This window comes from Furipterus horrens, unplaced genomic scaffold, assembly GCF_987537825.1.
Source record: "Furipterus horrens unplaced genomic scaffold, mFurHor1.1.pri manual_scaffold_8, whole genome shotgun sequence".
In the NCBI taxonomy this organism is placed as follows: domain Eukaryota; kingdom Metazoa; phylum Chordata; class Mammalia; order Chiroptera; family Furipteridae; genus Furipterus; species Furipterus horrens.
The window spans coordinates 77,509,172-77,534,172 of record NW_028327178.1 but is presented as its reverse complement, the minus strand read 5'-3'; the positions used below and the strand labels follow the sequence as shown (position 1 = coordinate 77,534,172).

Sequence of the window (25,001 nt, the reverse complement as noted above, 5' to 3'; positions counted from 1 at the left end):
AGATCCCTGGGACACTGGGATGCCAGTGCTCCTTCTGCCATTATCTAGGGAAGTCCATTTAGGACAGTCTTTTCCATGCCTCTCTTGGGTGACATAATAAGAACTGCAGTTGAGACTTCTGGCCAAGATGGAGATCTAGACAGACATGCTGGATCTCCCACCACAACTAAGAAGGAATACAACTACCTCAAAACTAGAGACAGTCAGAAGTTCCAGAAAATCAAGCTGCATGGAAGTCCAACAAACAAAGATATAAAGAAGAAATACAGTTTTCCCTCACTTATCGCAGGTATTACATTCTAGACACCCCCCCCCCCCGACGATAAGTGAAAATCCACGAAGTAGGAACCTCACACTTATTTTAGTATTTATATATCTTTTAAGGGTTTATAAACCCTTCCCACAAACGTATAAACCATTCCCAATCCCTTATTAACCTTTCCCACTCCCTTATTAACCTTTTCCACACTTTATAAACACTACTTATGTTCTTAAACATATTCTACACTCTTAAACCTACGTAACTTTAACAACATACGTATACGGTACTGCAAAATCCCACAATATAGCAAAAAATACAAGATAAATAATTAAATACAATATTTAGTGAGGCTGCAATAAGTGAACCGTGATATAGAGAGGGACTACTATACTCATCCAGACAAGTAGGAGGGGCAGAGCTGGGGTGGAAAAGACTTGGTGTGGTGGTGGCAGTGGAGGCGGCAGGGGCAGGCCGGTGGAAAGCACAGTCACATGTTTTAAAAAGTCAGGAGGGACACTTGGGGAGCATTCCCAGCTCCTGACCAGACCCCGCAGCTCACGGTTCCAGCACCAGGGAAAATCAACTCTCATTACTTCTGACTGTGCAAACCAGTGGGGGTTGGAGCGGAGGAAAAAACTGCCAGTCTCTCAGCAGAGTCCACTTGTTTAAAGGGCCCCCACCGTCCTAGAACATCCACAGACCCACCCACTGTGGGAACAACAGCCAGGGCAGCAGCTAGAGAGGTGCCAGTCCCCTGTGGAAGTGGGAGAAGTGCCTGGAAAATGGGTGAGTGCTGAGCAAGCAGAATTGTTCCCTCTCTGACACCTCCCCCACATACAGCACCACAACGTGGTGAAACGGGTCCCCTAGTACTGACGAATACCTAAGGCACCGCCCCTTACAACATAACAGGAGCGACAGCTCTACCAAGGACTCAGAGGCAAACAAACACAGGAGCCTATCAAGATGAGGGGACAGAGAAATATGGCCCAAAAAGGGGAGCAGATCAAGGTTCCAGTGGGAGAACTAAGTGATGAGGAGATAGCCAACGTAACAGATGCAGAATTCAAAACACTGGTGATAAAGATGATCACAGGCTTGACCGATATGCGTGAGCATGGCAGACCCATAAGGGAAGAAGTGAAGGCTATTCTACGTGAAACAAAGGAAAATACACACAAAACCAATGGTGAAGGGAAGGAAACTGGTAATCAAATCAATGATTTGGAATAGAAGGAAGAAAAAAACAGTAAGCCAGTACAGAATAAGGAAACAAGGATTGAAAAAAATGAGGAGAGGCTTAGGAACCTCTGGGACAACTTTAAACATGCCAACATCCAAATCACAGGGGTGTCAGAAGGAGAAGAGGAAGAACAAGAAATTGAAAGCTTATGTGAGAAAATAATGAAGGAAAATTTCCCAAAACTGGTGAAGGAAACAGACATACAAGTCCAGGAAGCACAGAGAGTCCCAAACAAGCTAGACCCAAGGAAGACCACATCAAGACACATCATCATTAAAATGCCAAAGGTGAAAGATAAAAAGAGAATCTTAAAAGCAATAAGAGAAAAGCAGAGCGTTACCTACAAAGGGGTGCCTATAAGACTATGAGTTTATTTCTCAAAAGAAACTTTGCAGGCAAGAAGGGACTGGCAAGAAGTATTCAATGTGATGAAAAGCAAGGACCTACAACCAAGGTTACTCTATCCCACAAAGCTATCACTTAGACTGAAAGGGCAGATGAAGTGCATCCCAGACAAAGTAAAGTTAAAGGAGTTCATCATCACCAATCCATTATTATATGAAATGTTAAAGGGGCTTATTTAAGAAAAAGAAGATCAAAACTATGAATATTAAAATGACAACAAAACTGACAACTATCAACAACTGAATCTAAAAAATAAAAACAAAATCCAACCAGAATAGGAACAGAATCATAGGCATGGGGATCATTTGGAGGGTTATCAGCTGGGAGGGGTAAGGGAGAAAACAGGGAAATGGCGCAGGGATTAAGAAGCATAATTGGTTGGTACAAAATAGACAGGGGGATGTTAAGAATAATATAGGAAAGGGTGAAGCCAAAGACCTTATATGCACGACACATGGACATGAACAGGGTGGGGGGGGTTGCTAGGGGAAGGAAGGTACTGGGTAGAGGGGAGCAAAGGGGAAAATAATTGCGATATTGTAACAACATAATCAATAAAATATACTTAAAAAAATTAAATAAAATAAAACACTGAATATTGTCCATAGTAAGGAGACTAGTAAATTAAAGGGTGGGATTAAAATAAAGGTTTACCTGAATCCAAGTCTGTACCCTTAACCACTAAACTCAACTGCCTCTTTATATGTAGGTGGAGTGGAGCTTAAGAGGGGGAGGAAAATGTAATAATTCTGTTCTCATGTCCCAGTTGTAGATTCTAATTATTACAGTAAGCTAAAGAAGCAAATAATTTCTAATTCAAATTGTCATTTTAGCATCTAAACTACTATCATATACCAAGAGCAGAGAAATATGCTATATTATTAAACAGTTCATTTGTACATTTAAATATATTTAAAATTATCTAGTTTTAGCATTTTTTAATTTTTAAATTATATTTTATTGATTATGCTATTATAGTTGTCCATTTTTCCCCATTTGCCCCCTTCCACCCAGTACCCCCCACTCCCTCAGGCAATCCCCACACCTTTGTTCATGTCCACTGGTCATGTATATAAGTTCTTTGGCTACTCCATTTCCTATACTGTACTTTACATCCTCATGGCTATTCTGTAACTACCTATCTGTACTCCTTAATCCCCCCACCCCTCTTCACCCATTCCCCCAAACACCCTTCCCATTGGCGACCATCAAAACGCTCTCCAAAGGACTCATTGAATGGACAACAGTGTGGTGATTGCAAGGATAAGGGGAATATAGAGGACTAAATGGTAATAGGAAAAAAAATACAATAAAAATTGTTTTAAGAAAAGGAAAAAGAAAATGCTCTCTGTATCCATGATACTGTCCCTGTTCTTGTTTGCTTAGTTTGTTTTTTAGATTCAATTGTTGATATTTATTTATTGTCATTTTATTGTTCATAGTTTTGCTCTTATTCTTATATAATTCCCTATAACATTTCACATAACAATGGTTTGGTGATGATGAACTCCTTTAGTATTTTCTTGTCTGGGAAGTTCTTTAGTTACCCTCTCATTCTAAATGATAGCTTTGCTTGGTAGAGAAATCTTGGCTGTAGGTCCCTGCTTTTCATGACTTTGAATATTTCTTACCAGTCCCTTCTAGCCTGCAAAGTTTCTTTTGAGAAATCAGTTGATAGTTTTAGGGGAACTCCCCTATATGTACCTTTCTCTTGCTGCTTTTAAGATTCTATCTTTTAAACTTTGGCATTTTAATTATGACGTGTCTTTGAGTGGGCCTCTTTGTATCCATCTTGTTCAGAACTCTCTGTGCTTCCTAAACTTGTATTTCTACTTCCTTCACCAAATTAGGGAAGTTTTCTTTCATTACATTTTTCAAGTGGATTTCCAATTTCTTATTCTTTCTCTTCTCCTTCTGGCACCCCAATGATGCAATGTTGGAACACCTGAAGTTGTCCCAGAGGCTCCTTAGCCTATCCTTGGTTTTTTTTTTTGGATTCTTTTTCCTTCTTATTGTTCTGATTGCTTGCTTTTTGCTTCCTTATTTTCCAACTCATTGATTTGATTCTCAGCTTCATCTACTCTATTGTTGGTTCTCTGTAAATTGTTATTTCAATCAGTGAATCCTTCATTTCTAACTGGATCTTTTTTATGCTATTGAGGTTCTCATTAAGTTCCTTGTGCATCCTTTTAACCAGTGTTTCGAACTCTGCATCTGATAAATTGCTATCTCCCTTTTGTTTAGTTCTTTTTCTGGAGTTTGGATCTGTTTTTTCATTTGGGCCATGTTCCTTTGTCTCCTCATTTTGGCAGTTTCCTTGTGTTTGTTTCTCTGTATTAAGTAGAGCTGCTGTGACTTCTTGTCTTGGTTGGCAGTATGGCCTAATGTAGTAGGTGTCCTGTAGGGTCCAGTGGCACAGCCTCCCTTATCACCCAAGCTGGGTACTTGAGGTGTACCCTCCTTGCGGGCTGAGTGCACCCTCCTCTTGTAGTTGAGCCTTGGTTGCTGTTGGCAGGTCAATGGGAACGATTAACCCCAGGCAAGTGAGCTGCGAGGACTGACAGTGACTACTGGCCACCAACCTCCACCCTCTATTGAGGATCACTTTTGCAGGGGGCAGAGTAGTAGTGCTTCAGCATGGTCTGTGGCTGTCCACTGAGTGTGCAGGCTCTGGGGTTTTCTGGGTGGTACAGGCCAGGGTTAATCTCAACCTCTGTTCTGCCCGGGGCCACCCTGCATGAGCTATAAAACAATCTGGGATGGCTGCTACTTGTGCTGGGCTTGGAGGATTCTAGGCAAAGCCAAGCTGTGAACCTAGGCTGGCTGCTGCTAGTGCCAGGCCTGGGGCCTCACAGCAAGCAGTACAGAGGAAAGGGACACCCTGAGGCTGGCTGTTGCTTGTCTGAGGGAATTTAGGAAGTTGTGAAGCTTGAGCCAAGACCAGCCATTCATATGGAAAAGCCACTGTTAAGAGCTTGCATGGGACTGTAAGTGGGGTGGGGCATGGCCTCAGTACATCTCCAAGGTGGGGCAAACAGTGTTAGCCATGTTGATGGAGTCTCAGATATGGCACCCGCCTGCCAGCTCTGTAAGAGAAGGGTGCAGAAAAGTAACAAGGGCCTCTGCTGGGGTTTCTGTCTCGGAGAAAGCTGTCCCCCAGATCTCACCTTGATGCCAGACCTTTCATTTCAATCCTTTCTCATATGCCACTGGTGCCTTTCAAGCTGCTACCCAGTGCTGTAGCTCAGAGGGAGTGAGTCTGTGTGCGGGTTCTTTAAGAGGAGCTGCTTGGGACTCCAGAAGTTTCTTCCACTAACTTAATCCCTACTATTTTTTACAGCTGTAAGTTATGAGGATTTATATTTCTGGCACTGGGACCCTGGGCTGGGGAACCTGGTGTGGGGCTGGGACTCCTCGCTCCCGAGATATCTCTCCCAAATTTTTATCCAACACACATGGTTGTGGCATCAGCCCTCCATCCCCCACCAATTAGATGGATGTAGTTATCTTTAATTCCGTAGTTGTTGGACTTCCATTCATTTCCATTTCTGACAGTTCTGAGTGATGGTTTTTCTATATTTTAGCTGTAATTTGGTGTGGATGTGTTTGGAGGCAAGTCGTATTTACCTACACATTTATCTTGACCAGAAGTCTAGTTTTAGCACATTTATAAAATAGTCTTTGCTTAAAAAAACAACTTCCTTGTGTATTTTGTTGCTTATATATTTTGTTACATTCTTTCCTGATTGTCAAGAACAGTTCTTTACCTCTCATCTGAATCTTACATTTTTCCGGGCTGGGTTAATTACTACTCCTTATCCAAGTAACATAATCTAATTAAGCAACTGTATTTTCCTTTAATTCTCCTCGACCTGCTTCTGAAGACTGTGTGAGTGAGGCAGGTGCCTGCCCCTTCTGGGCCTGTGTGGAGGGGTAAGTGGCCGCCGTCTGCACCAGCCCTGGGGAGCAGCCTTTCCCTGCCCTGTCCATGAACTTGGCCTGGGCTCTCCTGGCTCTAGGCTTGCTGAGCAGAAGAGATGATGCCATTCAAGGCTATACCTCCTGCTTCCTGCTGGCCGGAGGCCTCCTCACACAAGGACTAGATGCCCCTAAGCTCCTGCCTCCGGAGATCACGGCCCAGGACCACAGAGCTCCTGAGGGCCCAGGAGAGCCCTGAGGCAGCCAGCCAGTGGAAGTGGGGAGAGAGAGAATGCAGAGGGAATCAATGCCAAGGGTGACATCACTAGTGCAGACGAGAAGCATGGTTATTTCTCTCCATCTTCTACCTGTGTAGATGAAGACTGCTATGGGGACACAGATATAAGAGGAAGAACAACCGTAACTCCTCTCTGAGTTGCCATGAGCCAGGCGATACACAATAACCAGGAAGATGTGAGAGCGATCTTTACTCCTGTAAAGGAGGAAAGAGGAAGGACATCTCTAAAATCAGAGAAGGAAAACTCTGACTCCAAAAAACCTCCGCTGCCTTGCGGCATACCTCTTCAGGGGAAAGGCTAAGGGAGTAAACCCCGACAGAAAATCCGGAGCCAGAGTCCCTAAGGCGGTTTGACATTGTAGTCAACACCGGCAACTCCTGCGGCGCACCTGAAGCCAAGCTGTATTGACTTTGTCTTTCCCTTGGACCCTTCAGCTGCGAAGAGAGGGGGGGTCTGCTGCATGGGCAACAGCAGACCCTCCATATCACCCTGCCCAGGCTCTGTAGCTTCAGCTTCACTGGAGAGGACACTCCAGCGTCATCGCAAGATGTCGACTCAACACGGGAGGAGACAGATACCGGTTATAAGCTCATCCAATTGGCGAAGGAAACGAGCGCCAGGGGTCTCCTTTGACGGTGGGAGAGGTCATCGCACCTCACTGGACAGCTACCGCCCACCTCAAGCTGGGCAGCCCCAGCCAATTAGGTGCCGTCTCGCCATGGCTCGCCTGCCCCACTGGGTGCGTGGGGATCAGAGAGGCGCCTCTCGAAAAGTGGGCCACAAAACACCCGCACCAGTTAATTCCAAGCAAACAACAAGAAAGAAGCCTCCGGCTCTTCGCCTCGCTAGCTGGAACATCAGGACCATGTGCCCCGGACTTACTGCAGACCTTCCGTGGATCAAGGGTGCCAGGAAAACCGCTGTCATCGATAGGGAACTGGCACGACTAAACATCGACATTGCGGCTCTACAGGAGACCCGGTTGGCCGACAACGGAACTATCAGAGAAACCAACTACACCTTCTACTGGCAAGGGAAGTCTCCGGACCAACCAAGACAGCACGGTGTTGGGTTCGCTGTGAAGAACACGCTTGTTAACTCCATAGAGCCACCCACAGGAGGCACAGAGAGATTACTTACCCTCCAATTGTCAACAACTTTCGGCCCAGTCAGCATTCTTAGCGCGTACGCCCCAACCCTCTGCGCCACCATCGAAGAGAAAGAACAGTTCTACCATGCACTGGACGAAGCGTTATCCAAGATCCCCAGAAGTAACGCTCTCTATCTCCTTGGAGACTTCAACGCAAGAGTAGGAGCCGACCACATGGCCTGGCCCACCTGCCTTGGAAACTTTGGGAGAGGAAAGATCAATGAGAATGGTCAGCGACTGCTTGAGCTTTTGTGTCACCACGGCCTGTGCGTGACAAACACATTCTTCAAGTGCAAAGAGATCCACCAGGTGTCATGGAGGCACCCCCGCTCCCGCCATTGGCACCAGCTTGACCTCGTCATCACCAGAAGAACGGATATTGGTAGCACCCTCCTCACCTGCAGCTACCACAGTGCAGACTGCGACACGGACCATGCCCTCGTGGTAAGCAAGGTGCGCATAATGCCAAAGAGGTTGCACCACTCCAAGATGAAGGGTCGCCCACGCATCAACACCAGTTGTGCCAGCAACCCAGTTAAGACCCAGCAATTCATCAACAAGATGGAAGATGCACTCGGCGAGGGAGTGGCGGCAGATGACATTATCGAATCCAATTAGCCACGTCTCCGCGACGCCATATACAACTCCGCCATTATTGCTTACGGGAAGAAAGAGCGGAAGAACGCTGACTGGTACGAGGCTCACTGGGAAGAAATGGAACCCGTGATCGAGGCTAAGAGGAAGGCCCTACTGGCTTACAAGGTCACGCCCACTCCCAGTACACTTCAAGCTCTACGGGCTGCCAGGAACAAAGTCCAGAAGACCGCCCGCCACTGTGCCAACACCTATTGGCTAAACCTGTGCAGAAGCATTCAGGAAGCCGCCGATATAGGCAACGCACAAGGAATGTATGAGGGTATCAAGAAGGCAACAGGCCCAATCCCCTCCAAGATCGCCCCCCTTAAGTCCAAGACAGGTGAGGTCATCACTGACCAAGAACAGCAAATGCGGCGGTGGACCGAGCACTACCTCGAGCTGTACGCAACGAAGAACACCGTAACAGACACTGCTCTTAACGCCATCCCAGACCTACCAGTCATGGAGGAGCTAGACACCCCACCTACTGCGGCAGAGCTCAGCAAAGCCATCGACCGCCTCGCTTGCGGGAAAGCACCAGGAAGCGACGGAATCCCTCCAGAAATCCTAAAGAGCGGGAAACCAGTCCTGCTACAGCCGCTCCACCATCTACTCTGTCGCTGCTGGAAGGAGGGTTACATCCCCCAGGATATGAGAGACACCAACATTATCACCATGTACAAGAACAAAGGAGACCGCAGCGACTGCAACAACTACCGGGGCATCTCTCTCCTCAGCGTCGTCGGCAAAGTATTCGCCCGGGTCGCTCTTGCCCGCCTGCAGACCCTTGCTTCCCGCGTCTACCCAGAGTCCCAGTGTGGCTTCAGAGCTGGCCGATCAACAGTGGACATGATCTTCTCCCTACGCCAGCTGCAGAAGTGTCACGAGCAGCATAAACCACTCTACCTCGCCTTTATCGACCTTACGAAGGCGTTTGATCTGGTCAGTCGAAGCGGACTCTTCAGCTTGCTACGGAAGATTGGCTGTCCACCACATCTGCTTGCTGTGGTCATGTCCTTTCACGACAACATGCACAGCACGGTGTCCTACAATGGCGCAACCTCTGAGGCCTTCCCAGTCAGCAGCGGAGTAAAGCAGGGCTGCGTCCTCGCGCCTACGCTGTTCGGAATCTTCTTCTCCATGCTCCTCCAATACGCCTTTAAGGACTGCAGCGAGGGTGTCTTCATTCACACCAGATCCGATGGCAAGCTCTACAACCTGGCCCGTCTACGCGCCAAGAACAAAGTTAAAGAGGTGCTCATCCGTGAGATGCTCTTCGCCGACGACGCAGCTTTGACATCACACTCCGAAGAGGGACTCCAGCAGCTAGTCACTTGCCTTTCCCACGCATGCAAGGAGTTCGGACTAGCCATCAGCCTGACGAAGACGAATGTTATGGCTCAAGGCACGGGGACTCCCCCATGCATCACCATCGACGGGTACACCCTGGAGGTTGTCAACGACTTCACTTACCTCGGGTCCACCATCTCGAGCTCTCTGTCAGTCGACTTGGAGGTCAACCGGAGAATCGCCAGGGCAGCCACAGTTATGGCCAGACTGAACCGGCGAGCGTGGAACAATTCCAGCCTCACTGAGAAAACCAGACTGCGCATCTACCAAGCCTGCGTACTCAGCACTCTCCTCTATGGCAGCGAGACGTGGACCACCTACGCAAGGCATGAAAGGAAACTCAACAGCTTCCACATGAGGTGCCTGCGACGCGTCCTGCATGTCGCCTGGCAGGATAAGGTCCCCAACACCGAGGTGCTGAAGCGAGCCAATATGAGCAGTTTGCATGCAGTTCTTAGCGAGAGACGCCTCAGGTGGCTCGGCCATGTCAAAAGAATGGATGCAGGCCGTATCCCCAAAGACCTCCTCTACGGCGAGCTAGCAGAAGGCAAGAGGATGACAGGGCGCCCAAAACTGCGGTTCAAAGACATCTGCAAAAAGGACATGACACAATGCTCCATCAATCTCAACACATGGGAAGTTCAAGCAGACGACCGCCTAGCCTGGAGGCTCGCGGTCAGGCAAGGTACATCACGTGCAGAGGCTGCGCGCAACGAGGAGGCGGTCCAGAAAAGATCGAGGCGGAAGCAGCGTCAACAGCAGCAACAACGGCCATCTGCCTTCACCTGTAACAAGTGTGGCAGGGATTGTCACTCCCGAGTCGGACTGCACAGCCATTCTCGGCGGTGCAGATAGACTCTCAAGAAGCTACGTCATCGTCTCTCGAGACGGACGGCTGCCGAGGACGACGACGATTTTCCTTTAAGTACTTTGACTCCTCTTCTCCACACCATTTCCTGAGTTTTCATCTCTCACAAACAGCGTATTCATAAACTAGCCAACTGGAGCAAGTAAACGTTAAACTTTACATAATTATTTCTTCTTCCAGGATAGTCACGTTTGCAGTGGCAGAATTGCTTGAGAATTGTTTGATGTAATATCCTGCTAACATAGTCCAGAACTATCCTTGGTTCTGTTGTTTCTATTTTGCTAACCAAAACAAACAAAAAACAGTCAGAAAACCATAGGAATTGCAATGCTATGAAGGTAGTTCTACTGGCTTTTCTCTCTCCTTCTTTACCAAGGCATCCAGATCAGATATGCCAACCTTGGTTTCCTTATTCCAAACTTGACAAATGCACAACACTTTCATAATGTGGAAAAATATCATTACCAGACAAAGGCTTTTTATAATGAGTTCAAAGCATTGTACACATGTTGAGTAATCAATCCCCATAAATCCCCTTGTATAATAGACAAAGAATTGCACAAAATTAATTATTTTTCCCTTCCCTTTCTTTAGGAACTATAAATGGTTTGTCCACAATAAAGGGCCGATTAGGGAACAACACTTGAGGCTTTGCAAAGAGATCACTCTGCTGTAAGCATTCACCAACCACCATGTCCAAAGCAAATGTGACATCAACTCTTCCTCAAACATGAGAAACAAAGTGCAAAGAGCAGCCAAGTAGTGTTCCATATGTAATACGAGATCCAAACACTGAGCTTGCAACTACTTTAACAGATTCCATGATGGTGTCCAATTCATTTGTTTACTCAACAAATATATAGAGCACATAAAGATTACTAGATCAAATAGACTATTAACTTCCCATTCTCAGTATAGTCCTAAAGTTCATGATAGTGGGTGACAGTGGGGGGTGAAGGGTGAAGATGTGCAAGAGGTCTGGAAATAAGCCAGTTGCACATAAAGTAGGCCTTCCTTATATCTAGATTTCTTGGGTATCACGTGTTGGTGACCTGAAATACTCGTTAGTCTATAAAACAGATGAAGTGCTATCACAGGAGAGATTTAGAGAGTCAAAATATTCCTTGAATGGAAGCAATACAAAATGAAACTCAAATCATTTTCCCACCTAAAGAGCAAGCAACAATATAGTCAGGTATTGCTTCCTCCTAAAGAGAATGACATTTACAAAGAAAGAAAACAGAAATCAACACATTTATTAAACATCTACTAAATGCCCCGCCTAATGAAAATAATAAAACATGGGATTACAAATGACAAAGATCAGAAAGAACACTATTACTATGAGACAGATTTTTGTTAGAAAGAATATTGAAAAGGTTTTTTATTGATAATTTATACTACATAAATGTTAAAGAACAATGATGGTATTTCTTATCTAAAGGAAAAAAAAGGTCTCTACGGTTTAAAATTTGTGACCTAGAAAATTCCATGTTTTAACTTGAAAAACTAGTTTAAAAAACCCATAATTACTCACCTGCCCAACTCTCCCTGGATGTTTCAAGGCCAAGCCTCCACTGGAGACAGCAGCAGCAACATTCCCTTCATGGTCCACAACCACAGCTCCCACCGTGTCCAAAGTGCCTGAGTCATTCTCCTATAGAGAAAAAGTAGCATGAGCATTTACTAAGCATGATGTGTGACAATTTGATAGGATTCCATAGCACTTTTTAGTTAAATCATGACATAAAATCTGAGCTAATCCTTAAGTGGAACATTCAGCAATCTCCGAAAATTATCTATTATCAAGTTGCTGTTTAAATCCTATTCAAGTCAAAATGTATTTTCCACGAAAAAATACTGAACAAAAGTTTTTCTCATAACAAGCCTAACATGCCTTTCTAAGGGAGGGGGAAAATTGATGATTTTACAATCTATCACAGTGCCTTCCTACTCCCAAGAATTAAGTTCATAATTTAGATTTTGTAAAGGAAAATATATTAGGCACAAGTGAAATGCCATTATTAGTATTTTAAAATATTCTATGCGAATTTCTAAAAATAAGCAATAAGAGTCAGCACAATAGAGAATGATATTTACAATCTTAAGAGTATACTATGCTATAATTTTCTTTTACAGTTTCTGGCCTGTGAGAAACTTTACGGCAAGCCCCCTTCTCTGCTATATCAACAATATGCTTGCCAACTGCATGTCAGAAAACTGTATGCCCTTGAGAGGCATCTTTGTATTTCTCTGTCTTGTCCCAGGTCCCACATGCTTAGGACACCTCACATGTAGCTGTCTTCCTACCTTGAAGATTTCTAGGTCACCTCTGCAAGACAGAAAAACCTTATACTACTGGATAAAAATCAAAATGAAGGGAGGCAGGTAAAACGTGTCATGAAAAGATGTATCTTTTATTATATATTAATAGCAGTTGTGATGGTGTTCTTAACATTAGGACACTGGTTTTCAAACTGTAATCTGGAACCCAAGATCCCTACCCTCATTCCTACCCCCAAGGATACATGAAAGAACCAGATATAACCCCAGGTTCAACAAGAATAGCACCCCCCCCCATGTGGTTTATAGTCACACTACTGAGCAAGACTTCATCTGCACTGAGGGATCCCTCACTAAGAAGACTTTGAAATGCAATCCCCAGAAAAGTCAATGAGCTCCAAGAGTCACCTCAGAAGTTGAGCAAAATTGAAGGTAGTTTTGAAAAAATGGAAGCAGAATGCAAACAAAAGGTAAATTCAGAGGTAGAGTATGATACAACAAATACTATATTAAGTCTGTTAGGAGAAGGTACACCTAGACATTTACATTTCTTTGTTTCTTGCTCTGAATTCTAATTCCTCTTCAATGTATTGATATAACAGTACCTACTTTGATGGAAAAGGTGTAACTGACTGAAATGAGTGCTGTATTCCTATTCTCCCTTTTAAACATAGCTGGGAGAAGCCTTATCAATGGAACCAAATGGTCATATCCCAGAATACCATGGTTCTGCTGGTGGCAGGCTGCCTGACTTTCAAGGACAGTTACCTGTCCTGAATGTAAACTCTTCTTTGATCCACTATTTCATTCTGCACACAGCAGACATTCAGGACATAATTATTCATCTGCATCCCTGGTGTCACAAAAACAAGTCTAATAAGTGATGATACATGCCATGTCATTCTACTGTCAGGGCCTCAGTCTCCCATTTCCTTTTCTCAAGATTCACTAACCAGGTTTGCTTATTTGGTATGGACAAAGTCAAGTTTATCTTCTTTGGTGGATAACATTAAAGTATCAAAGTAAAGAAATGCATTAGACACATTTTATTACTGAGAAGCTGAGTAATCTTAAAGAGATGTACTCTTAAGGTGAACATATGTTTCATTATTCTAGAAAATAATTCCTAAATCATTATTTCCTTGCAACCTCAGATACAGAAGTGTTTGTTTCTTGTCCAGATGCCAAGTTGTACAACTTACACAGAAGAGCTTCTCAAGCTTTAATGCGCATGCAAACCATCTGGAGAATCTGTTTAAATGCAAATTCTAATAGAGTAACCTGGGAATGGACAATACATCTATCTAACAACCTCCCAGTAATGTTGATGTTGCCAGTCCATGAACCCTGCCACAAGAAACAAGTCTGATAGCATCCCACAGAGTCATTATCACCCAAACGTGGCTCTACTCAATGTGAGGCAAATAATTTTATAGTCACAAATATGCTGAGGGAGAAATTTAAATCACCTAATACTAACATATCTCAGCATAAAAGATTTGAACTCTCTTGTTCAACTATCAATTGGCAGCGTATCACCATGATCACACCACCATGAACATACTACAAAGTACTTTAAATTACTGATCTTATACTGGCTCTTTTAGAAATAGACAACTTTCATACAAATAGACACTATAAAATAATTTTGCACAATAGCAACAACAAAAAGTCAAGAGACAGTATTCTTTATTAGTTCTTCTTTTATTAACTGAGACTGCTGATCCTACCGAAGCATCCTATAATAGAAATTTTACTGCAGTGATACATAACATATACACAGTGATATACACTATCTGTGAAACAATTCTCTTAGAATTTCAATCAAGATATCATAAACTATGAGAACTCATATGTCTAACCAAACTACTGTTGAAAGAATCAAAAGGATTATACATAGATGGATTTACTGTAACTCGATTTTCAAAAATGAAAGACCAAGCAAAAAATAAGAGAATCCTCTTCCAAATTAAGCTAAATATTCCTAAGGACTTTCAACACCTGTAAAAATTCGGATTACTTCCTAAATATTTAAGAATTAGTTCATAGATTTCACATACTGAAAAGCAAATTTAAAGATAATAAAGTAATATTCAAGCATTTTTATGAAGTGCAGAAAAAGTGAGTAAAAGACAAACATTGGTATTTTGGCCATAATAATTTTACAGTGCTCATTTGTACAGAAATGAAATCTTAAAAAGGCTAAAAAAACACAATGACTCTTACTATATAGAACTACTATTATACTCTTACAATTCATAAATACTTAAAAGTACATGCACCACACAGATATGCATGTACATACTGTCCTTGACTAAAACACATTATTTGTATTAGTTTCTTGATAAAACTGTGACTAAAAAGCAGCTATATAAACTAGATTTCCCTCAGAATATATGTATGTATATAAAGTTAGAATACACAGTGCATGTGTCAAGGAAAACATTGAAATAAAACTTCCTTAAAGAACCAATAAACTAGTAATCACTGTTGGGTTTAATGTCAAAGCTTTTATTTTTCTCTGCTCCAAACTGGAGATGACTATTACACAGTTATGGTAAGAATTAAATTAAATAACACATGTACATGACTTTAAAAGGAATAAATCCCTTAAGACAAAGTTTAGGTACTATCCATCAGAAAATTAAGCTTCTAACCTACACTCTAATTCTGAAACTAGCCAAAAGAAACCATCCATCAGTTACTTATCTCATTAACTTGGTTTTTCTTCTGTACAGAATTAATATCAAATAGCAAAAACCAAGAATAATCTCAAATGTACAAGTACATCCTGAAACTGGTATAAAGTGGAGTTATCTTAATACAAAAATAAAGTAATACCCATTTTGAAAATACACCAAAACTTCCTAATTCACCATTGTAAGGTTTGTGAGCAATATTGTAACTGGTATGAGAATACACTTGAAAAAAGCAGATGACTAATACCCTCCATGACGGTAGAGCAATGCTGGCCTAAAGCTTTACCATCTTTCAGTAACCTAAACATGGAATGATAACTGTGATCACAGGAGACCAGATCTGGCTCCATGTTTATCTCCCACAAACCAGCTCCCTACAGTGGGGCCACTGTGGGCCCAGAGTATACCAGATGTGGATAAACAAGGTATGAATTAGCTGGAATTATCAACTCTCTCATACATCTGGCACCAAGTCTCATATAGCTGAAACCAAGGAAAAATTGGATATAAAACACCCAACGGCCTTTCTCTTTAGGAAATCACCCTTCTATGACTAAGGGGTCTATCAGTGGCAGCCAGCCTGGACCAGCATGGCAGTCATTCTTGAAAAACTTGAGGAATTCTGGTTAAGCTCAGGGGGTGCTTAACCAGAAATGGAGTTGTGTGGCTTTAGAACAAGGGCTGTCTTTTTCCATGGCCGATAAGCAGCACATTTTTATCATTAAGCCATCCCTCCAAACACCAAACTTAATCTGCTTTAGCCTGCTGAACTCTACTAGTTCCATACTGGTGACCCCCTGAGACTCCACCCCACTGCAAAGGCCCCCGACAGGTGGCAGCTGCCATTGGTGTACCCTGAGACTTTTGCTGAGTGGCCTCTGACCCAGAACTGTCACTGAGTTTGAAACTGTATTAACCTGATGAACACCACTCACCCCCACCTGACGACTCCCTGAGAACCTACCTCATGCAATGGGCTTATAGCCCAAGGATCTTTCAGTGGCTGAGCCTAAAGGAAGACCGGCAGTTGAGAGCCAATCTCAGGGTGCCCTGAGCCTTTTGATGACCTGAGCCAGAACTGGTACTGGAGGCAACATACCTAGGATGAAGCTTGTCCCCTCCAATATGCACCCAGGACCAGCAGAGGCAGCTACTAACTGTGGATCACTTTGTAGCACCTAACAGGTAGCCCAGGCCCAGTCACAGGCAGTCTCTGGCATTGACTACACTGGAATCTCTCCCAAGAGGCCCAAGAACCAATACATACAAGGGCTGGCTGTGAGCACTACCCAATTATGTCCAAAAGTGGCACAACTGAAGAAAGAAATCAGCAGGCACCAGACCGTGCTGGGGCAAATTTTGCTTCACAGAATCAGTCCCACACAGCAGCTCTTACACTGTGTATGGAAAATCTTCACAGCCATATAACCTGAAGACCAATACCATCGCAAATGTGCCAACAGCAATCAAGGTTCAACTACAATAGTAGTGCTTATATAACCCATACAAGGGACAGGCCTGGAGAACCCAGTTCAGATGATCAGGAACACTGGGCCCCACAGGAAAACTACTACATAATACCACCCTACCAAGACTGGAAGACAGAACAGAACTACCTAAAACACAGAAACAAACACAGAGAGGCAGCCAAAATGGAGACACAAAGAGGTGTGCCCCGAATGAAAGAACTGGAGAAATCTCCAGAAAAATTACTAAATGAAAGGGAGGAAAGCAATCTATCAGATACACAGTTCAAAACAATAGTTATAAAGATGCTCAGTGAACTTGGAGGAGAATTAGATGAACTCAGTGAGTTTCAACAAAGAGACAGTAAGCATAAATCAAGAACATAAAAACCATAAAAAGTCAGAAATGAAGAATACAATGATGAAAATGAAGAATACACTAGAAGGAATCAACAACAGACTAGATGAAGCAAAGGATCAAATCAGCCATTTTGAAATACAAAGTAACAAAAACACCCAATCAGAGCAGCCAAAAAAGTAATAATAATAATTTTTAAATGAGGAAAGTTTAAAGGACTTCTGGGGACACAAGCATAACAACATCCACATCACAAGGGTACCAGGCAGAGAAAAGAAATAGCAAAGGATTGATAACCTTTTGAAAAAATAATGACTGAAAAATTTCCTAACCTAGTGAAGGAAAAAAACACCCAAGTCCAGGAAGCACAGAGAGTTCCAAACAAGATGAACTTTAAAAGGCTCACACCAAGATACATCATAATTAGAATGGCAAAGCTTAAAGACAAAGAGAGAATTTTTTTAAAGCAAAAAAAACATTACCTACAGGGGTGCTCCCATAAGAATGTCAGCTGATTTCTCAACGAAAACATATCAGACCAGAAGAGACTGGCACAAAATATGCAAAGTGATGAGAAGCAAGGACCTACAACCAAGACTACCCAGAAAGGCTATCATTTAAAATTGAAGGAGATAAAGAGCTTCCAAGACAAAAAAATAAATAAATAAAGGAATTCATCACCATCAAACTTGTATTACAAGAAATGTTAAAGGGACTTCTTTAAAAAGAGGAAAGAAAGAACAATAATATAAACAGTAAAATGGCAAAGATTATATAACTATCAATAATCACTTCAAACGTAACTCAATTAAATGTTCCAATCAAAGACATAGGGTATCTGAATGGATAATAAAACAAGTTCCAGATAAGTGCTATCTACAAGAAAGAGACACACTTCCAATTGAAAGACACACACAAAGTAAAGGAATAAAAAGCAATAGTTCATACAAATAATGTTTTGTTTTGTTTTAATTTTATTTATTTGTTTTTAGAGAGAGGGAAAAGGAGAAAGAGAGGGAGAGAAACATCAATGTGTGGTTGCCTCTCACGACCCCCAACTGGGGACCTGGCATGCAACCCAGGCATGTGCCCTGACTGGGAATTGAACCAGTGACACTTGGTTCGCAGGCCAACGCTCAATCCACTGAGCCACAGCAGCCAGGGCCAAATAATGTTTTTCAAACCAGAGATAACAATACTTATATCAAACAAAACTGACTTTATACAAAGGCTGTATGAGATACCTTGAGAAAAAATATGAAAATATAACAACCCAAAATATAAGGGAAACAGCAAAAGCACTCCCAAGAGGAAAATTCATAGCAATAAACAAAAAAATTTTCAAGTAAAATAATCTAAATTTACACCTACAGCACTAGAAAAAGAACACCAGAGACCAAAGTGAGTAGAAGGAAGGAAATAATATTTATTAAAATGGAACTAAACAAAATAAGAGTCCAAAAACATAGGATCAATGAAACTAAGAGCTGAGTCTTTTTCAAAAGACAAACAAGATTGATAAGCCTTTAATCAAACTCATTAAGAAAAAAAAAAGGACCCAAATAAATAAAATCAGAAATGAAAGAGAAGTGACAACTGACACCACAGAAATATAAATGATTATTAAAAAACTAGGACCAATTATAAGCCAACACATTGGACAATCTGGAAAAAATGAATAAATTCCTAGAAACATACAATCTTCTAAGACTGAATCAAGAAGAAACAGAAAATCTGAGCAGTGTGATCATAATAAATGAAACTGATACAGTAATCAAAAAACTTCCAACAAACAGAAGTCCTAGAGCGAATTTACATTTAACATGTAAATTTATCAAACAGTCAAAGAACTAACACCTATCCTTCTCAAACTATTACAAAAAATTCAAGAGGCGGGAAGACCCCCAAGCTCATTTTACAAGGCCAGCATTATCCTGAATCTAAAACCTGACAAAGACATTATTAAAAACAAGGAAATTATAGGCTAATATTCCTGCTAACACAGATGCAAAAATTCTCAACAAAATGTTAGCAAACTGAATTCAGCAAAACATTAAAAAGATCATACACAATGATCAAGTGGAATTTATGCCTGGAATGCAAGTTTGGTTCAATATCCGCAAATCAATTAACACAATAAGCCACATGAAAAAATGAGGGCTGAAAATCATATGATCATATCAGTAGAAACAGAAAAAGCATGTGACAAAACCTAGCATCCATTTATGACCCAAAATATCTCTCAGCAAAGTGGTAATAAAGGAAACATCTCAACATAATAAAGGCTATATATGACAAACCCACAATTAACATTCTCAACAGGGGAGTGGTGGGAGGATAAAATCATTTCTCCTAAGATCAGTAACAAGACAAGGATGTCCATCTCACCACCCTTATTCAAGACATCAATCAGACAAGAAGAAATAAAAGGTATCCAAATTAGAAAGGAAGAAGTAAAACTGTCACTATTTACAGGTGACAGGATACTATTTATAGAGAATCCTAAAGATTCCATCAAAAAAACTATAAGAATAAGTAAATTCAGTAAAGTAGCAGGATACAAAATAAATACTCAGATCAATTGTATTTTTATGTATCAATAATGAACTAACATAAAGAGAAACTATAAAACCAACCCCATTTGTAACTGAATTAAGAAAAAGAAAAAAAAACACTAGTAATAAATTTAACCAAACAGGTAAAAGACCTATACTCAGAAAATTATAAGACACTTAAGAAATCAAAGAAGAAACAATTAAATAAAAATATATACAATGCTCATCGATAGGAAGAATTATCATTGTTTAAATGTCCATAATACCCAAACAAATCTAGTTTCGACATGATCCCTATGAAAATACCAATGGAATTTTTCAAAGAACTAGAAAAAACAATCCTAAAATTTATATAAAACAACAAAGATCCCTCATAGGCACAGCATTCTTGAGAAAGAACAAAATTGGAGGTATAATGTTACTGAGATCAAACTATACTACAAGGCTATGGTAATCAAAAATAGAATGATAGTGGTATAAAAACAGACACATAGATCAATGTAACAGAATAGACAGACCAGACTTCTGGTCAAGATGGAGGCATAGGTAGAAACACTTTGCCTCTTGGCACAACCATAGAAAATATTACAACCAGATCTCAAAAACAAATAACCAGAACCATCAGAAAATCAAGCTATATGGAAGTCCCAACAACAAAGGATTTTAAATAAGCAGAGACAGGGTGGCTCAGACAAGCTGTGGAGGCGGAATGGATGGTCCCACCTTCATGTGTGGGAGGAAAAATCGAGAGAAGTACCCTGGGATCAAGTGAACCCAGACCCAGGTAAAATAGTACAGCACAGGGTTCCAGCACCAGAAAGATAAACCCCCATTACCTCTGACTAAAAAACCAGTGGAGTTGGGGCAGCAGAAGAAACTGCTAGATTTTCACCCTTTAAAAGGCACGCATGGTTTTAGAATGTATGGAACTGGAAAGACATCTATCGCATAAGGAATGGAGGTAAACTGACTGGAAACAGGGTGAGTTCCAGGCAAATCGCCATAAGTAAGGCAGCAGCATTGTTCCCTCTCTGAGCCCCCCACCACAAACAGACCCACAAAGCAGTGAAGCAGGTGGCCCTGCCCTGGAAATTACCTAAGGCTCCACCCCACAAAATTGACAGGTGCCTTTGCTCATAGGCCATGCTACTAAGACAGGGAGTAAAAGCAGTTCTACATAATACACAGAAACAAATACAGAGAGGATGCCAAATTGAGGAGGCAAAGAAAGGTAGCCCAGGCTCTGCCCCTTACAACGTAACAGGAGCGACAGCTCTACCTAAGACACAGAGGCAAACACAAGACAGAGGCCTAGACTGACATGCTCCATCTCCCTCCACAACTAAGAAGGTATGCAACTACCACAAAACCAGAAATAACCAGAAGTTCCAGAAAATAAATGGAAGTCCAATGTATGAAGTAATAAAGAAGTGGTTCTCAACCAGACAGGTAGGAGCAGTGAAGCGGGGCGGAAAGGTCAAGCTGTGCTGACGGTGGCAGCAGAGGGGGCAGCAGAGGCGACAGCAGCGGGACAGTGGTAAGCACAGACACCCGTATTTAAGGGGAGGCGAGAAGCACCTGGGGAGCACTCTCAGCTGCAGAACAGACCTGTCAGCTAGGGATTCCAATGCCAGGGAAGGCAGACCCCCATTGCCTTGGACTATAAGGCCTGGAGTGGGTAGAGATGGAAGAGGAGGCTCCTGGTCTCTCAGCAGAGAGTGAATGGCAGGAATCCATCTTGGACCCCCACCACCACAAAAAACATCACAGCATGGTGAGAAGGGTTGCCTAGTTGTGACGACTACATGGCACAGATCATGATAGAGATCCTGGTGATGCAGCTGACCAGCCAGCAAATATCTAATCTAACAAAGCAACATATAGGAAATCTTTCAAAGGCACAGTTCAGAGCTTTGCTTATAAGAATGCTTACAGACCTAACAGCAGATCTTAAACAAGATGGGGAAGGAATGAAGGCTAGTCCTGCTGAAATGAATGAAAACACATATAAAACTAGTGGTGAGGGAAAGAAAACCAGGGATCAAATCAACAAATCAGAACATACGGAAGGAACAAACAGTCAACAAGTGCAGAAAGAGGAAACGAAAAGTGAGGAAAATGAGGAGAGGGTCAGAAACTTATCGGACAGCTATAAGCAGGCCAACATCCAAATCATAGGGTTGCCAGAAGGTGAAGAAGAGGAACTAGAAATTGAAAAATTATGTGAAAAAATAATGAAGCAGAATTTCCCTAACTTGGGAAAGGAAATAGACTTACAGGTTCAGGAAGCACAGAGAGTTCCAAAAAAACTGGACCTAGGGAGAACCACACCAAGACACATAATAATAAAAATTTCAAAAATTAAAGATAAAGAGAGAATCTTAAAAGCAGCAAGAGAGAAGAAAAGAATTATGTACAAAGGGGTCCCAATTAGACTATCAGCTGATTTCTCAAAAGACTCTGAAGGCAAGAAGGGACTGGCAAGAAATATTCAAAGTAATGAAAAGCAAAAACTTACAATCACGATTACTCTATCCAGCGAAGCTGTCATTCTGAATAGAAGGGCAGAGAAAGTGCTTCCAGGACAAAGTAAAACTGAAGGAGTTCATCAGATCCAAACCACTGTTATGTGAAATGTTAAAGGGGCTTGTTTAGGAGAAAGAAGATCAAAACTATGAACATTAAAATGAAAACTGCATCACAACAACCAACAATAGAAGCCAGGGAACTAAAACAAAGGCAAACTAAGTAGTCAACGAGAGTAGAAAAAGAATTATAGGTATGGGGAACATTATTGGGGGAGGTCAGCAGGGAGGGGGCAGGGTGAAAGAGAGGCAGATGGTACAGGAATTAAGAAACATAGTAGGAGGGAGTGGAGTAGACAGGAAGTTGTTGAGAACTATATGCACAACCAATGGGCATGGACTAAATGGGGGGACAACTGGAGGGAGGGGGGTCACTGGGTGGAGGGGAACAAAGGGAAAAGAAATTGGGACAACTGTAACAGCATAATCAATAAAGCTTTTTTTTTTTAAAGAAAGAAATGTAGCCCCAAAAAAGAACAGAACAAATTCCCAGAAAAAGAACTAAATAAAACAGAGATAGCCAACCTATTGGATGTAGAGTTCAAAAAAACTGGTAAAAAGGATGCTCAGAGAACTCAAAGAGAATGGGGAAAAAATAAAGGAAAAAGTGAAAAGATTACAAAACGAAATAAAGAAAAACACACAGGGAACCAATTGTGAAGGGAAGGAAGTTGGGATTCAAATCAATGATTTGGAACAATAGGAAGAAATAAACATTTACCTACAACAGAGAAGAAACAAAAATTGAAAAAAATGAGGAGAGGATTAGGAATCTCTGGGACAACTTTAAATGTACCAACATCCAAATCATAAGGGTGCCATAAGAAGAGAAAGACCAAGAAATTGAAATTTTATTTTAAAAAATAATGAAAGAAAACTTCCCTAATTTGGCAAAGGAAATGGACACAAAAGTCCAGGAAGGACAGAGAGTCCCAAACAAGTTGGACCCAAAGAGGACCACACCAAGATACATCATAATTAAAATGCCAAAGGTGAAAAACAAAGAGATTATCTTAAAAGCAGCAAGAGAAAAGCAAAGTTACCTACAAAGGGGTGCTTATAAGACTCTCAGCTGATTTCTCAAAAGAAACTTTGCAGGCAAGAAGGGGCTGGCAAGAAACATTCAAAGTGATGAAAAACAAAGATCTACAACCCATTACACTATCCAGCAAAGATATAATTTAGAATGGAAAGGCAGATAAAGTGCTTCCCAGACAAGGTAAAGCTAAAAAAATTCACTATCACCAAGCCATTATTGTATGAAATATTAAAGGGACTTCTTAAAGAAAAGGAGATCAAAACTATGAACATTAAAAAGACAACAAACTCACTACTATCAACAACTGAATCTAAAAAACAAAAGCAAAAACAAACTAAGCATACAACCACAACAGGAACAGAATCATAGGTATGGGGATCATTTGTACGGTAATCAGTTGGGAGGGGGAAAGGGAAGAATGGGGGAAGTGGTGCAAGGATAGAGAAGCATAATTGGTAGGAACAAAATAGACAGGGGGATGTTAAGAACAGAATAGAAAAGAAAGAAGGCAAAGAATTTATATGTACAACCCATGCACATGAAAAAAGGAGAGGACTGCTGGAGGAAAGGGTGGTAACAGGTGGAGGGGGATGGGGGGAAATTGGGATAATTGTAACAGCAGAATCAATGAAATATACTTAAAAAATAATAGAAAGCCCAAAAAATAAATGCACGCCTATATGGGCAATAATATATAACAAAGAAGGAGGACTTCCGGCCCAGATGGAGGCCTAGACAGACACGCTGCATCTCCCCTCCACAACTAAGAAGGAATACAACTACCTCAAAATTAGAGACAACTAGAAATTCCAGAAAATAAAGCTGTATGAATGTCCAACAAACAAAGATATAAAGAAGAAAAACTCATCCAGACAGGTAGGAGGGGCAGAGCTGGGGCAGAGAGGACCCAGTGTGGTGATGACAGCAATGGTGGCAGTGGCAGGTCGGCGGAAAGTGCAGTCACACATTTCAAAAAACTGGGAGGGACACCTGGGGAGCATTTCTAGCCCCAGACCAAATTGAACAGCTCACCGTCCCAGTGCTGGGGAAAATAAAGCCTCATTGCTTTTGACTGTGCAAACCAGTAGGGGTTGGGGAGGAGGACTCTTAGCAGAGTCCACTTGTTTAAAGAGCCCCCACAGTCCTAGAATGTCAGCAGACCCACATACTCTGGGAACAACAGCCAGGGCAACAGCTAGAGAGGCGCCAGTCCATATGGAAATGGGAGAACTGCCTGGAAAGGGGGCGAGTGCTGAACAGGTGGCATTGTTCCGTCTTGGGCCCCTCCGCCCCACACAGCACCACAATGTGGTGAAACCTCTACTGACAAATACCTAAGGCTCCACCCTTTACAATGTAATAGGATCAACAGCTCTACCTAAGACACAGAGGCAAACAAACACAGGAACCTGTCAAGATGAGGAGACAGAGAAATATGGCCCAAAAGGGGAATGGATCAAGGTTCCAGTGGGAGAACTTAGCTATGAGGAGATAGCCAACCTAAGAGATGCAGAGTTCAGAACACTGGTGATAAAGATGCTCACAGGATTGAGAGATATGCCTAAGTATGCCAAACACATAAAGGAAGAAGTGAAGGCTATGCTAAATAAAATGAAGGAAAATCCACACAAAACCAATGGTGAAGGGAAGGAAACCAGGGTTCAAATCAGTCAAAATGAGAAAACTAGAATTGAAAAAAAGGAGGAGAGGCTTAGGAACCTCTGGACAACTTTAAATTTGCTAACATCTGAACCATAGGGGTGCCAGAAAGAGAAGAGGAAAAGCAAGAAATTGAAAACTTATATGAGAAAATAATGAAGGAAAACCCCCAAATCTGGTGAAGGAAATAGACATACAAGTCCAGGAAGCACAGAGAGTCCCAAAC

The 25,001-nt window shown here is 42.1% G+C and overlaps 1 protein-coding gene across 7 annotated transcripts in view; it reads right to left on the bottom strand.

The window, feature by feature from the left end:
- The window catches only part of TASP1 (taspase 1), a 350,594-nt gene that overhangs the window by 179,385 nt on the left and 146,208 nt on the right, over positions 1-25,001 (bottom strand). For all 7 annotated transcript variants that reach the window (XM_090285210.1, XM_090285208.1, XM_090285205.1 and 4 more), the window contains one exon: positions 11,669-11,788. In XM_090285210.1, the coding sequence (XP_090141336.1) occupies positions 11,669-11,788 (120 nt within the window). The remainder of the gene's footprint in view (positions 1-11,668; positions 11,789-25,001) is intronic.